Source organism: Cydia splendana, chromosome 21 (genome assembly GCF_910591565.1).
Source record: "Cydia splendana chromosome 21, ilCydSple1.2, whole genome shotgun sequence".
NCBI lineage: Eukaryota > Metazoa > Arthropoda > Insecta > Lepidoptera > Tortricidae > Cydia > Cydia splendana.
The window spans coordinates 15158251-15174322 of record NC_085980.1 but is presented as its reverse complement, the minus strand read 5'-3'; the positions used below and the strand labels follow the sequence as shown (position 1 = coordinate 15174322).

The following is a 16072-nucleotide window of genomic DNA, read 5'->3' as shown; positions in this document are numbered from 1 at the left end:
GGCGCCGTGTAAAACGCTATACTGTGTGCGTGTAAACCGCAACGAGAGACTTTGATCCTAGCACTGTTTTTATAGTATTATAATTTATAATGGTACAGTTTAATAAACTACCGGACAGGATTAAAAATATTTGACACGACCTGACATTCTATATGTATTTATTTGACTCAAGATAGTTCTCAGGGTCTGATGATGGAGCCGGAAGGTGGTCACCGGTACCAATCAACCATGCAACTAAACCACTTCGTGTTTAGGCTCCTTTTTGTTCATCTCAACAAGATCTTTGACACAAGATAGTACTCAGGGTCTGATGATGGAGCCGGAAGGTGGTCACCGGTACCAATCAACCATGCAACTAAACCACTTCGTGTTTGGGCTCGTTTGATTCGGCTCAACAAGATCTTTGACTTAAGATAGTACTCAGGGTCTGATGATGGAGCCGGAAGGTGGTCACCAGTACCAATCAACAATGCAACTAAACCACTTCGTGTTTAGGCTCGTTTTATTCGTCTCAACAAGATCTTTGACTTAAGATAGTACTCAGGGTCTGATGATGGAGCCGGAAGGTGGTCACCGGTACCAATTAACCATGCAACTAAACCACTTCGTGTTTGGGCTCGTTTGATTCGTCTCAACAAGATCTTTGGCACAAGATAATACTCAGGGTCTGATGATGGAGCCGGAAGGTGGTCACCGGTACCAATCAACCATGCAACTAAACCACTTCGTGTTTAGGCTCGTTTGATTCGTCTCAACAAGATCTTTGACACAAGATAGTACTCAGGGTCTGATGATGGAGCCGGCAGGTGGTCACCGGTACCAATCAACCATGCCACTAAACCACTTCGTGTTTAGGCTCGTTTTATTCGTTTCTATAAGATCTTTGACACAAGATAGTACTCAGGGTCTGATGTTGGAGCCGGAAGGTGGTCACCGGTACCAATCAACCATGCAACTAAACCACTTCGTGTTTAGGCTCGTTTGATTCGTCTCAACAAGACCTTGGACACAAGATAGTACTCAGGATCTGATGATGGAGCTGGAAGGTGGCCACGGGTACCAGTCTACCATGTAACTGAACCACTCCGTGTTTGGGCTCGTTTGATTTGTCGCAACAAGATCTTTGACACAAGGTAGTACTGAGGGTCTGATGATGGATCCGGAAGGTGGTGACCGGTACCAATTAACCATGCAACTAAACCACTTCGTGTTTGGCTTCGTTCGATTCGTCGCAACAAGATCTTTGACACAAGTTAGTACTCAGGGTCTGATGATGGAGCTGGACTGTGGCCACCGGTACCAATCAACCATGCAACTAAACCACTTCGTGTTTAGGCTCGTTTGATTCGTCTCAACAAGACCTTGGACACAAGATAGTACTCAGGATCTGATGATGGAGCTGGAAGGCGGCAACGGGTACCAGTCTACCATGTAACTGAACCACTCCGTGTTTGGGCTCGTTTGATTTGTCGCAACAAGATCTTTGACACAAGGTAGTACTGAGGGTCTGATGATGGATCCGGAAGGTGGTGACCGGTACCAATTAACCATGCAACTAAACCACTTCGTGTTTGGCTTCGTTCGATTCGTCGCAACAAGATCTTTGACACAAGTTAGTACTCAGGGTCTGATGATGGAGCTGGACTGTGGCCACTGGTACCAGTCTACCATGTAACTGAACCACTTCGTGTTTGGGCTCGTTTGATTTGTCGCAACAAGATCTTTGACACAAGGTAGTACTGAGGGTCTGATGATGGATCCGGAAGGTGGTCACCGGTACCAATCAACCATGCAACTAAACCACTTCGTGTTTGGCTTCGTTCGATTCGTCGCAACAAGATCTTTGACACAAGTTAGTACTCAGGGTCTGATGATGGAGCTGGACTGTGGCCACGGGTACCAGTCTACCATGTAACTGAACCACTTCGTGTTTGGGCTCGTTTGATTCGTCGTAATAAGATGTTTGACACAAGATACTACTCAGGGTCTGATGATGGAGCTGATGATGATAGACAGGTACCCGTCGCCACCTTCGCGCTCCATCATCAGACCCTGAGTACTACCTTGTGTCAAAGATCTTGTTGAGATGAATAAAACGTGCCTAAACACGAAGTGGTTTAGTTGCATGGTTGATTGGTACCGGTGACCACCTTCCGGCTCCAACATCAGACCCTGAGTACTATCTTGTGTCAAAGATCTTGTTGAAACGAATAAAACGAGCCTAAACACGAAGTGGTTTAGTTGCATGGTTGATTGGTACCGGTGACCACCTTCCAGCTCCATCATCAGACTCTGATTATCACCTAGTGTCAAAGATCTTGTTGTGACGAATCAAACGATCCTAAACACGATGTGGTTTAGTTGCATGTTTGATTGGTAATGGTACCTTCCAGCTCCATCATCAGACCCTGAGTACTGTCTTGTGTCAAAGATCTTGTTGAGACGAATCAAACGAGCCCAAACACGAAGTGGTTTAGTTGCATGGTTGATTGGTAATGGTACCTTCCAGCTCCATCATCAGACCCTGAGTACTGTCTTGTGTCAAAGATCTTGTTGAGACGAATCAAACGAGCTTAAACACGAAGTTGTTTAGTTACATGATAGACTGGTACCCGTGGCCACCTTCCAGCTCCATCATCAGACCCTGTGTATCTTCAGTATCAAAGATCTTGTTGAGACGAATCAAACGAGCCTAATCATGTTACTACATGGTTGATTGGTATCCGTGACCACCTTAATCATCATCAGATCCTCAGTACCAGTTCGTTTTTAAACCCTCGTTGATACAAACTTTACAACCTATAGGTACCAAATGCAATGACGAAACATGTAAATAAGCGAGTAGGTACCTATAATTTCTTTCGAGTAATATACCTTCATAAGTACGAGGGCTATTCATAAATTACGTCGTTTCAAATGGGAGGAGTGGGGGGGGGGGGGTCTGGACATCGGATGATGGTAACATGACGTAGGAGGAAACAGATTCATCCGAAGCTTGATTTTTGGATGATTTGAGGGGGGGGGGGGGGGGTCAAAAATCGTCAAAAATAGATGACGTTATTTATGAACAGCCCCTATGTACATTTGCACTGCATTTAGTATTTACGTACTTACCAAATAACAGTTTTAGAACTTTGAAAGTTAAGTACAGTTAGTGTTGTTATGGTTGATTTCAATATGCTTCGCGAAGGATCAAGAATGTTTAATCCATCATTGTAGTGCGAGTGTGGTAGAAGGGATCGGCATACTGAGCTCGCACGGCCTGCCGCAGCGCGTAAAATACCTAAACTCGCTCAACGCCGAAATGTAATAGCGCTCTTAATTAAAAAGACATTTGTGCAAAAGTGACTATTTGGACACTCATAGTGAATTGATTTGGCCTAGTGTTACAAAAATTTGAGATCTCGGACTTATTATCTATGTAATAAGAAAAAATCAAATTAATTAATCATTACTTAAGACGAAAAACAAAACTTGTGAAATATACCTACCTAACAAGAAAAACTGTATGAATGCAGTTTTTCTTGTTAGGTACTAAAATCGATGACATGGTTCCTAAGAAGAGGTCGTCGTATGTCTTATAGTTTCAGATTTTCCTATACTAACCGATCTAAATGGGCCACCCTGTATACTAAGATATGCATGTGTGTGGGTAATGCGTAGTTCACACACTACATAATGAGAACAAGCACATTTGAAACCAATTTTACCATCCGATTTAAATGGTTCAAATTCATGAAACAGCCCATTTAGTGATTCGTTTTGTTATGTTCAAAAAAGTTACCTGCCGTTTTTGGCACCCGGGGCTGATTGTTGTCCGAATAAGCTGTTACATAAATGTGAACCGTAACACCATCACGATAGTCGCTTTGGCACGTGGCGTGAAGACGGGAGCTCACCACTGCATAAAAAAAGGCTTTTGTTTAACAGATCGAGCCGAAAAAATCATCTCAGAAAATTCATACTTTACTAGGTACACGTAAATTCACCTCAGTTGCATGATATAATGTGTAAATTGTATTGATGTTTGTTTCCAGGAGCCCCGCGACGAACCGCACGCGACGAGCGCGCCCGCCACGCCGCTGGTGGGCGCCGCGCTGCGCCTCGCCGCCGCCGACGTGCCCGCGCCGCTCACGCGCACGTAGCCACCCCCACCCCACCCCACCCCCTACTGTAGCGACGCGACAACTCCCGACACGACACAACCAGACCGGATTCAACTAACTACACGATATTTGACGAAGGAAATTAAAATTATTTAAATTAAACGAGGCACAATTACCTGCAATAATATCTTGCGCAAAGTAGGTAGAACCATAAGGGTAGAATCATATATTGCGACATAATTTGTTCTGTAAGATATCTTACGTACGTACACGAACAAAATACGATGTAGAACTTGCAGCCGAGCCGCTGTTTTTGTTACAGTTCACAAATAGGTACAGTCGACGTCAAAGATATGTTTACATTTTTCGCCTTATTACAAAGGAGTAAAATGCAAAAGTGTAAACATATTTTTGACGTCGACTGTATACATCTAAACACATTAGAATCAAAAGAAATAATGATAAAACATTAAAAATGTCACAATGAAATATACATAAATCATTAAGTAATTACCTACCTTTGGCAACTGCGACCCGATCTGGTTAAAAATTCGAGAGAAGTCAAACAATTATCTATAATTTTTAAACAGTTATTCCTTTAAAATGCAATTCACACATTATTTCTGATACTTACCCAATTACTAAAAAATGTGAAGCAGTACCAAACTTCAATCCTAATTACAAGTATAGTATTTCTCCATGGTTGTCGCGGCGTTGTTGTTTTGTTTGGATTTGATATTTGTCTGTGATGTTGTTTTTTAATGAAGTGTTAGTATTTACGATCAAAATTATGTGAGCGCTTGTTTAATGTGAGCCTGTAAACCGACCAACACACCGAATATAATGAAAAAAATATGAGTTATATTGGGCTTATAAAATTTGGCTTCGTTGATCGGTATTTCTAATTATAATCGATCAACTAAATGTTCGTATTCCTACGCTTAAAGGTGAGTCTACCTTAAGTTAGTATAGCAGAGACGCGTACATAATAAAAACTGCTAATCGTCATACAAATTGCATTCATTATAATATATGAAATCCACTACGCTATAATATTTATTAGAGACGTTGAAAATGATTCAATTTAGGGAAAATCGTAATATATTTCGAAATGCAACTTGTATGAAGATTAGTTGTATGTTGTTGTCTCTAATATAAAATAAGCACGACGCCAGTATTAAGCATCGTCACTCGTCACGCCATTCATAAAATGTTGTCATTTACTCACATTGAGCAAGTCATAGCCCGAAGACAAAATGACGTATACGCCAATACGTTTGTTACGCCGTTTTGCCTTCTAACGCTGTGATATTTGAACCTATATTATAATAGCTGTATTATATGTTCATCCTTTTGCTATTTTCAAGTAATTTGGCAACGCTTGTGAAGCGTTATAAAACATTTCGCGCGGTTGAAATTAAAACTTTAGCTGCGCAATAAACGCCAGATCGAGTCAATTGAATTTGGACTATATTTTGTATGACGGTAGGGCTAGAGTTGCGTGATATGGGACCGCTGGCGGTTTAATAGCTATCGCTATTTCATTCATTGTGATGGCACAACTGGCGCATACTCCACCGAAAAGAGCCATGCTCTTAAATTTTGATGATGATTGGCACAAAGAGCGTTTAAAGATTTTACAAAAAATAAGTAGTAAGTACCTTTACTTTTTCCGAAACACTACCAAATTTTGGGTTAGTTTTACTCAGAATCACGAGGACTATTAATAGATATTGATGAAAAAAATTGTTCCCAGTTACTCGTACTATAGTTCCGACTTTGGACGCGTTTCACGTATATTTTGCATGGATAAAAAAATTTGAACATTGAGCAGAAAGTAACTCAAAAGTTGTTTATATTTCGGAAAAAAGTAAATGGCAAGTACTTATATTTTTTCTGAAAAAACTTTAAACAAGTAGAAACGAGTAAAGTAGTGTGCAACTCTAGTCGTGCCGCACCAGTGGGCGACCACTTTAAACGCCACGAGTCGTCCGAGACGACGGATCGAAACAGCCGCAAGTGCCCGTCTACTAATTACTAATATAATATATATATAAATAAATTGTATAAATCATGTAAGCGAAGTGTACATACATAGTTCCAAGTGTTACCATGTAAATTTAAATTTATTTGTTAGATTTTAGTTGCGGCGTTGAGCGTTTTGGGAAAAATGTCTTGTTGATGGTAAGCGGGTGAGAACCGACAGATTGCTTTAACATATCGACAGTTTTCTTAGTCGATTTTTCTGAAAGGTCTTTACTATGAAGGAAAGAAAATATTCATAATACATCTGTCGGGATTTCGCCGTTTAAATAGTTGGTTGTGACACGGAAAACTTTATTAATAACTGTGCAAAGTCTACACTCGAGAGAAAAACTGGTCTCTGTATGAAATTTCCATGAAAAGGGACTAGTTTTTAATGATCTTGAATGTAATATGAATTAGTGGCGTCAGGACAGTAATATCAAAATCTGGTTAAATTTGGTAAAGACGAACTAGTATTTATTATTGAAATTAACGCCAATAATTCTAGTAGGACTTTGTACGTTATTTCCGTTTTCTGTGGCTGTAAGGATATTTGGTGATGGTTTAGGCACAACGTATGTATTTGCCCTTTTCAAGACCCTCTCCACATTAAAATGGGGAATATGTTTGAATAGGGACGCCGTTTATTTCATAAGAAGTAATTTGATATTCCGTGCTACTTACAATTTCAAATTTTAAAATCTTATGCTTGTAAAATCGTCAAGTATCATGCCCTGATTCGTCAAATAAATTACATTTGGGTGATTTTAGACAAGGTATCTTAGCACGGTATCTTGACTTTCGCACAACACAATATATTCATAATAATTGTTTTATTAGTTTTACGTATGTGTGGGTGGGGCGTACACAGTGCGATGCTGTTTCGACTCAGTGAGATGTAGGCTAGGAACTAGGGGTCACGCCCGTGACGTGACCTCACTATTGACTACAATTAATTATACACTTTACATTCTTTCACTGATTGCTATAATCTGCGCTGCCCTTCGCTTTCTTTAAACACAAATAATAACTGTAATCTGTATACTAAATTGCGGCTCATATAGATGACGAGACATATTTGTCTTATATTTTGTATAAATCTTTGACCCTTGCTAATATTTCCCTATCAAGCTCAGTAATAATAAATGCGCAAAGCAAAGCGTTGTATAAAATATAAGGGAACCTTGATAAGCGCCATCTGTAGCTGTAGTGGACGCAACTTTTTATTGAGATTACCAGTTGTTATTATTAACTTATCTTTGCGTAAATTTTGTATAAAAGCCAAATATAACTATAACTAGTCGGTTATAGCAATAGGTGAAACAATAATTTGTTAAAATGAATAAATAGTGTTAAAATGAAATTATAATACTTAACATAGCTCGGGAGGGAACTCCTTATATTTTTGTTGGGACGCAGTGTACATATTGGTTAGACACCGACATACTTATCTGTAATATCCGTATATTTAAGAAATTATTGTACATAGATTATCTACTAAACTTGTTAGAACATTGGTTTCTGAACGAGTGTGCAATGCAATTGGAACCTTATTATAAGCGTATTATAAAATGTCATTAGGTTATTGGCGTTTATAAAACGACCTTGTAGTGGTAGATATTTTTTTTATAATGGCAAATTTATTGTAACTTTGTCGAACAAAGTTGGACTGTGGCACTCGACGTAATTTACGCGAATATTTTAACAAGTTAAATTAATTTTAGAAATGAAACTCAACTTCGTTGCACACTCACAGTTCCTGAAGACAAAAAAACCACAAAAAATCAACGACAACAATATTCCTCCACGTCCCCTGCACTAGTAATATGGCGGCCATTTTGTTGTATACAGGGTGTCTGAGGATCCTATCACGAAAATCGAAATTTCTTTATCTGCCTGTCTATCGCTCTTGCATATTCGAGCGATAGAGAGGCAGGTAACGAAGACTCGTGTTTCGCGGAAGGCTCTCCGAGTTTAGTGAGCGCGGTGCTAGCGGCGGGCAGGCTACTACTGTCAAGTGTCATTTGGCTGTGCTCGTTATTTGATGACATGTCAGCGTTACGTTATGTAATGAAAGGTGCATTTACAGTGGGTCATTTACCTAATCCTTTTCAAACTTCACCGATAATCGCATGAGATTTGTGATACATTGCGGCTTTTGATCGATCGATTCAATTCGTTGATCCTACGTAGCCGGCAATCATTTAAAATCGCATGCCATGTTGCAACGTCTGTAGAAGCCTTAATGTAGGGGTTTCCAGGCAACCGATTGATGCGGCGAATGACGCAGTGTCATTGCACTTTTATTCTCGGCATTTACTTTCTCATTTTATTTTACGATGGCTTATTTATTATATAACTGATGCTTTTTTAAGTTATTTATTTATAAAGATTTTTATTGTTGACTGTTATAATTTTCAAGCATTAGTCAGATCGAAAGTCGGAATAAGACTATAGTCATTAAAACGTTTTAATATCTTTCAGTTCTATAAAGAATATTATTAAAGCTGTAGTCCTGTTGAGGTTATTGAAAATTATTTCAAAAAATATATTGATTTTTTTTTTATTGAACCTAACGTAATTTAGTTTTTGGCTTTTAAGTAGGTATGTGAATAAGTGCTGAGAGTTCTCGTTAACTTTTATTATTAGACATGAATCCGTGAATATTATTTTTGTTAAAATGGCGCCCGACCCGCCGCGAGGAGTGAATTACTTGTATAATTGTTTCTGTACATTATAATTGTATTTGTTATATTTATGAGTTGTATTGTATAGCAGGTAAATTAAGCGTTGTACCGTAGATCCGTAGGCTATGGCCCTGTTATGTGAAAAGTGCAAATGTTTTGAAAAAAAAATGCAAATCGAAAATAGTAATAAACAGTTGGACAATACCGAGATGTTTCAATGTTTGCTTCACATGATATCCTTCCCCGTCAAAAAAACGCCCTATTAGACTAAGTCAGAAGTATAAGTCTTATTTTGTTCTGACTCACAGGCCAATTCGTATTATTCGTAGTATATATGTATTATATCATATATAATGTATTATATGTATTATATATTTTTTAAATATATATAGCTGTTTACATATTTGTAATATTTCATATCCCACACTTTGTATATATATAATTATAGTAGGATATAGGTTTACCTATCTTGTAGGATATTAAATATTTTATCTTTATGCCGTTTAGTACAGCTTTTATGTCTACCGTTCTCCAATTCTCCCTCAATTGCTCAAGGGTTAACTGGAAGAGATCCCTGAAAGGGATAAGTTCGCCTTTGTACTAATAATTTGTGTTCTTTCATGTTTTATGTTTCTTTTTGTACAATAAAGTATTTTACTACTACTGCTACAATTCGAAAGTCCACTGGTATTAGAATGCTTCGAGCAACACCGGCTTCCGACACATCGGAAGGGAGGGGCCCAAGCGATATCTCACCGTACAAATCTTTCTGCCATTTTTCGCGGGGGGAAAGGTGCACACAGTCACACTTCTCACACACTTACTATACAAAATCCCATCAAAATCCAATCTGTAATGACGACACAAATGCATAGAAAATGACACACGTCAAAGACAAATCTTGCAAACCTCGATCTCTTTTTGTGTACGGACGAGTCAGGACGAGTGACAAGTGTCACAACACGCACACTAACACATTTTCGTTGAAGTATGTTATTGTATTCTGAGAGATGAGAAGTCGGATTTGTCGCTCGACCGATCCGCAATGTGTACTGAGCGAGCAAAATCGATAAATCCAACAATTACATGAGACTAAAATATAATAATTGTGTTTGAATGTAATTAAACGTATGATATGTAAAAAAAATATTACATGTGAAATGTAACACTTTCTTTTTGTAAATTTGATGTCCCCGACCTCGGCGACCTCTTTTTATAACAAAAAACCGAGCAAACAGGCATTTTTGTGCAGCAGTGTTCACGCGCGCGTCTGGACTCGGTCTAGTGAAAAATCCAAGTGCAACTAGTTTTATTACCCGCGCTAGATTAGATTGACGCACTAATCTTGTACCTCGGCAGAGGGGAAATAGTGCGAATGCCGCCTCCCTTCCGTGTTGCTCGAAGTTAGAATGACATCTAACTGCTGTCATTCAGTTATCATGCATTTCGCTTGTACCTACTTGTCCACTCAAATATTATTGTGATATCAATGTATGTTCAAATTGGCCTGTCAGACCAAATCGTAGGACAGTAGCCTTGGAAAAGTACATGCCGACGTGACAGTGTGGAATAAGCTATCAATGAGTAATTTTAATTAAACTCTTCTACAATTTCTACAAGAGATCTACATCTCCACGTAACCTTTGCTCCCTAAAAATAAAAACGATATTTCAACATACAATTAATTAAACAGAGATAGTTAAAAAAAAGCACATTTACTCATCATCATTGATACTATTATGATCATTCACATCTGATTCCTGTTCCAAATAATGAATCTCCTCATGCGTCACTGGTGAGGCTAGTTTATTATTCAAACTAATAAATGATTCTTCTGTTAACTTTCCCAAACTCCCAAAGAACAAGGTGTCGGAGATCAGCTTCTGCGCTATGGTGCGCTGTGTCGTGTTGAGCTGGTAGAGTTGTAACCCGATAGCTTTGCCGTTGATTTCCCAAGCTTGTTCTTTCCGTTGCAGCATTTGGCTGGCTGCATTTACAAAACTTTCCTGTTTTTGAAGAAGACTGTATATTCGCTGCTTCTTTTGTGCCGGCTGTGTTTTTGAGTCTTCCTGTAAAGAAATTCTTGTAATAATATACATAAAAAAAGTCTCGACCATTATAAAATTATTAATAGCTTGTTGGTTAAACTTTCATCAGCAATACTTATTTATTAAGTTTTTACACAATAAATATTGGAAAATTACAAAATGTTTTCAAATTACCTTTCCCTTTGTAGATTCATGGTGTATCTCTGTTTTAAATTGTTCTGTCTCACTTTTCAACAGCCTTGTAACTGGCGTGGTGTATTCAAAACTGTTAGATGTATCAACTGGATCAAGGAAGCTATTAAAAATGTCAAAGTACCATAATGTAGGTTGGTGAACTCTGGTATCCCCGTTTTGTATGCTGTCAATGACCTGCAATAAAATGGGTTTACTATACAACAATGCTCACCTTGACCATGGAAGTGATGGATGTACAAACAAATTATATCTTATCTTTTTTAGACAATACCTATGTCACCGCAAAGGCTCATCAGCATAATTCTATCCTAAACTGCAAATGGTTGCAGTGTTTTATCACAGCTCTCAGGCATCAGTCTCCATCATAAGACCAGCTTAAATAGTAAGTACTGTAATTGGATTTAAACTGTTGTGAGACATACTAACATTGAATATTTTTACGGTTTAGACTCACTTGTTTTTAGTCACTCGTGCGACATGTTTCGGAGAGCCTACGTCTCCTTTCTCAAGCACTGACAGTGCGAGCAGCTAAAAACAAGTGAGTCTAAACCGTAAAATTATTCAAAGTACTATAATTATATCATTGCACTGTCATTGAAGTTATATTTATATGCTAGATTCTAGCTTAATTGGACAGCTCGATTCTTGCCTCTTGGTGGTATTTGATGGCTCGTATATTTGGATAATGGTTTGATTGTGAGCTTAGCAACAGATACCCATCTCACTTTCAATACTTGGTTTGTTTCAGTGATAAAAATTTTGTTGAAAAAACATACAAGTACCTTTTTTCTTTCTCTGTTAAAAGTGGTCCTCATATTTGCAAGTCTATTCTTCATATCCATAAGATCCGCATTTTCATCAATATTTTTATACTTTTCAAGTAACTTTTCATAAGCTTCGGTTCGTAAAACCTTGCACGTTCGGTGCTGGTCCTGGGGGTCCCATAACAACCTCGCTTTCCTGAATGCATCTATGAAATCTAACCACGTTTGTTTCACACTTTCACCCATTTTCACGAAAAATATTTATTAATCAAATGAAAATAATCAGTGCATGGTCTAATTAAACAATATTATTATACCATGAATCAGTGTTGTTTAGGTTTTGCTGTCAATGTCAAACTTGTACACAAACATCATAGACCTATATAATAGGGACAAGACATATTGTTCTATACGTACAATTGCTTATACAAATAGCACCCATTTTGACGGCACACACATAAATATATATCTATCTCGTTTTTACTCAGCACTGTCACCCTCAGCAAAAAAAGATGACAGTATTTCAGTACGTACATAAAGTGTTCCATGAAAATACGTAAATACCTAATGCGGCCGAAAATCCGCCATGTTTAGCGGCCCAAATGTCATTGTCTGTCAGTTCAGCCGGTACTTGTCCTGTCAAAAAGTCGTGGTGAAAATTAAAATTATTAATTATCTTTCAATATTTTGCTTGTGATTGAAAATAATTGAAGCCAAATGTGAATAATTACGTCGCGAATATGCCAGTGTGTAGTGTATTAGGGTGCGGCATAAGAAAACCACCAAATCAGCCATCTTTAACCTTACACAGGTACGCTATAATTTACATTAAAAATATTGGTTATTGTTAATGTTCCTGGGAAATTTAAGGATGTTTCACATTATAAATAGCAAGGTTCTTCTGTGCAGTTATAGATCATGAAGTGATTTGATTTATTTAACTATATTTTTGCGATTAAATAATGTAAACATTTTAGCTAGGGTTGTACTTTATTTATCGACTTTGATATCGATGTATTATGATTGCTTATTTATATTTTCTTATTTTATCAAGCTACCCCTTTTAAAACCTACTAAATTATCGTAATTAAGTAATTAAAATATTTTTTATAGGTTACCAAGAAATGAACATAAAAAGAAAAAGTGTCTGGAGACGGAGACCCTGACCGACTCTCGGGAGCAATCGGGTCCGCGGGGTCGTTACTCCAGAAGCTGTCCTGCGGCTTTTTTTTATATTATTATTATAGTTTGTTTTATATAATTCGACATTAAGAGACCATATACATCTCTAAGTACTTGTAATATGTTAGTTTGAACTGTGGCCTATTTTATAAAGCTACAAGTTACAATTTACAAGCGGAAGTCTCTTTCTAACCCTATGTGTTAGAACGAGACTTCCGCTTGTAAATTGTAACTTGTAGCTTTATAAAATAGGCCACTGGTAGTTGCAGTTGGTTGTATTTTATAAAATTGTTAATGTATTGTTATTATTTTTGCTTGTATGTAAATTCATTGTTGACGTGTAAAAGTGCCCTTGTGGCCTATTTGCTGAATAAATGTTGAAGAAGTTGAAGAGCGGAAGGCATTCCTTATTTTTGTAATTAAAAAAAATGTTCTGAAGGTGTTTTGTTTTTTTCACCCGTCGCTTAATGAGTTTGAATTTTGTAGCGCTCTCACTTATAGGTAAGGCGCACCAAGGTCGAGGTGCGGTGCGGTAGTGTGTTACGGACTTTAGGGTTAGCAACACAACAAAATTGATTGTAATAGAGAGGTAAAGTCTCAGAAAAACACGCGCGCTGTACTGCGCCATGTGTTTTGCGGTCACTGAGTTGTGAAACGTCAACTTTTGAAAATCAGAGTTAACGCAAACATCGCAATATGTATGGAGTTGTACAGTGTCATCTCGGTTACGTGTCAAATTCGAAGTACTAAATTGTCTTAGATTTTACACATCTTACTCAATCAAAGTATCTTTTCACATAACAATATACTCATAAAGAATATGTATTTACTTACTTACTTCCTATTAAAACATAAACTCTACAAATAAATCATACTTAGTATTTTAAATAAAATCATCTGCGTTAAAAAGTTATCGATGTATCGATAAACCTAGTAACAGCAAAAATCATCTGGGCAGCACTAAAACCGCCATGTTTAGCGGCCGGATGACGTCACAGTGGCACGCATTATTCGTTGACGTTTCACTTCCATAGGTTTCCTATTTCAGTGACAAACATACACAACTCCACAGAATAAATAGATGTGACACTAAAGTTAGACCTGAGTTAGACCAGCAAGAAAAGTCTGCAGCAATTTTGATAGCCCACGCAGTGGAAGTGTTATTATATTTATACGTCATGATTTCTTAGACCAAGAAAAGTCTGCAGCAATTTTGATAGCCCACGCAGTGGAAGTGTTATTATATTTATACGTCATAATTCTTAAACCAAGAAAAGTCTGCAGCAATTTTTAGCCCACGCAGTGGAAGTGTTATTATATTTATACGTCATAATTTCTTAGACCAAGAAAAGTCTGCAGCAATTTTGATAGCCCACGCAGTGGAAGTGTTATTTATACGTCATAATTTCATAGAATTTTGACGTTTAAAATAACACTTGCACTACTTGGGCTATCAAAATTGCTGCAGACTTTCTTGGTCTAACTCTAGTTTCCTATTTCCTACAAAACCGAAGCTTGACAGCGATTCGTGATGAATCATGTTGTCCCTTTCTAATGTATGGCACTATCCCTTTCGGCTATTTAGGGTTGTATTTGTAAAATTTCAAGTAATTATCTTATCTGTGGTTGAGCACGCAACGGAACCGAGTCGCAAAATGTATACTTGGTCAAGCAGATCTTGTCAGTAGAAAAAGGCGGCAAATTTGAAAAATGTAGGCGCGAAGGGATATCGTCTCATAGAAAATTTGAATTACGCCCTTTTTTTACTGACAAGATTTGCTTGACCGTCTATATAAGCTAAAGGCTAGGTTCACACGGCGTTAATTTTTCCCGTTGTAGTGTGCACCATATATAACACGCACACTCTCTCACATGTACCCTATATATACCCTAGCATAAGTATCATATATCAGAATAAACCTATACTCCTGAGATAGTGTTTGTCTTTACGTCCCACCTCACATGGCGATCCTGCCAGTGCGGCCTTGTGCTGCACTGGCGGCGCGCCGCGCCAGCCAGTGAAGGTTGTAACACGGCTGTTTTGAAAGGGGGTAAAATAATAAATGAAAAGCTCCGGCTTGTGAAAAATGGAGACAGCCATGTTAACAAAATAAAATTAAATCAAAATTAAATTAAATAGACTAAACGGAAACCTTGGTGTAGGAAAGCTAGCAGGAGAGACAATTAAACAAATTTATATCTAACAAACTTTATTAATCTAATCATTTACTGTTAAATGCTCAGTGGTAAAGCTGGGTCGCTTCACAGGTTCTAGTTATAAGGGTTTACACCCATTAATTAAAAACTAAAAACTAAATTTCGAAATACCTAAATTTTATGCACCAGAACTTTCAAAACTTTAAACTGAATAAAATTAAATCACAATTAACCATTTTAAATTTGTAGTTGGTGGCGAATGCCACTCAAAAGTTATGCAACAGACCGACCTCAAAAACTGCTGCTGGAACTGCAGCAGCGGGGAGCGAACTCGCCTTTCCCCGGGAAGCTGGCCGCTAACCTGGTTGGAGCCGGCTGCTGCAGATGGCGTGGTACAGATCCCACAGCCTCATATTACCACTTCTAAACATCTTCAAATGAATTCCAAAAGAAATCGAAAGCTCTTCCAAAAAAATTCACAAGCTCTTCAAAAAAGTTCACAAGCTCTTCAAAAAAAAGTTCACAAGCTCCCGGCTCCTGTAAACCGAGAAATGGATACATTAGCCGACGCCTTAATGGCCGCTAAAGAAAATATGAAACAATTGGAAATTTAGCTCACCGCACTGGAAGCTGTTAGGACTTCTGGCGGAGCACTCCCAACCCTCGAGCAGGAGTCAACTCTGTAAAGAACCAAAAACCTGGTTAAGGACGAACCCACAACGTTTCGCGCCATTGTGGAGTTGATCACACCTAAATTCCATTTGTACTTACTCAGTGGAGCACACCGAAGGACTCGAGCTGCTTCCAGCATTTCGACCAACATGGCGAATGTGTGGTCCCACCACAAATAGTACTCATGCGAGCGTGCGTCCCCGGAGGGGTCCACACATGAAATGTGCATGTCATCT

The 16072-nt window shown here is 38.2% G+C and overlaps 2 protein-coding genes across 2 annotated transcripts in view; one reads left to right on the top strand and one right to left on the bottom strand.

Moving 5' to 3' along the window:
* Positions 1 to 9022, top strand: part of LOC134801374 (uncharacterized) — a 62066-nt gene extending 53044 nt beyond the window's left edge. Inside the window, exon 18 of the mRNA XM_063773914.1 lies at positions 4038 to 9022. Coding sequence (XP_063629984.1) covers positions 4038 to 4145 — 108 coding nt within the window. The 3' untranslated portion in view covers positions 4146 to 9022. The remainder of the gene's footprint in view (positions 1 to 4037) is intronic.
* Positions 9023 to 10516: 1494 nt separating this feature from the next.
* Positions 10517 to 12109, bottom strand: LOC134801264 (uncharacterized). The gene is made up of 3 exons (XM_063773793.1): positions 11844 to 12109; positions 11041 to 11235; positions 10517 to 10887 (listed from the first exon to the last, which is right to left on the bottom strand). Exons 1-3 carry the CDS (start codon positions 12069 to 12071, stop codon positions 10534 to 10536), a joined length of 777 nt encoding a protein of 258 aa, XP_063629863.1. The 5' UTR covers positions 12072 to 12109; the 3' UTR covers positions 10517 to 10533.
* Positions 12110 to 16072: the final 3963 nt, after the last annotated feature.

Excerpts from the sequence above, each read along its gene's own strand:
- LOC134801264 (XM_063773793.1), bottom strand. The coding sequence starts at position 12,071 with ATGGGTGAAAGTGTGAAACAAACGTGGTTAGATTTCATAGATGCATTC. Across the intron at positions 11,236-11,843 it reads TTAACAGAGAAAGAAAAAAG|GTCATTGACAGCATACAAAA; the intron begins GTACTTGTATGT and ends ATTTTATTGCAG. Across the intron at positions 10,888-11,040 it reads ATGAATCTACAAAGGGAAAG|GAAGACTCAAAAACACAGCC; the intron begins GTAATTTGAAAA and ends ATTTCTTTACAG.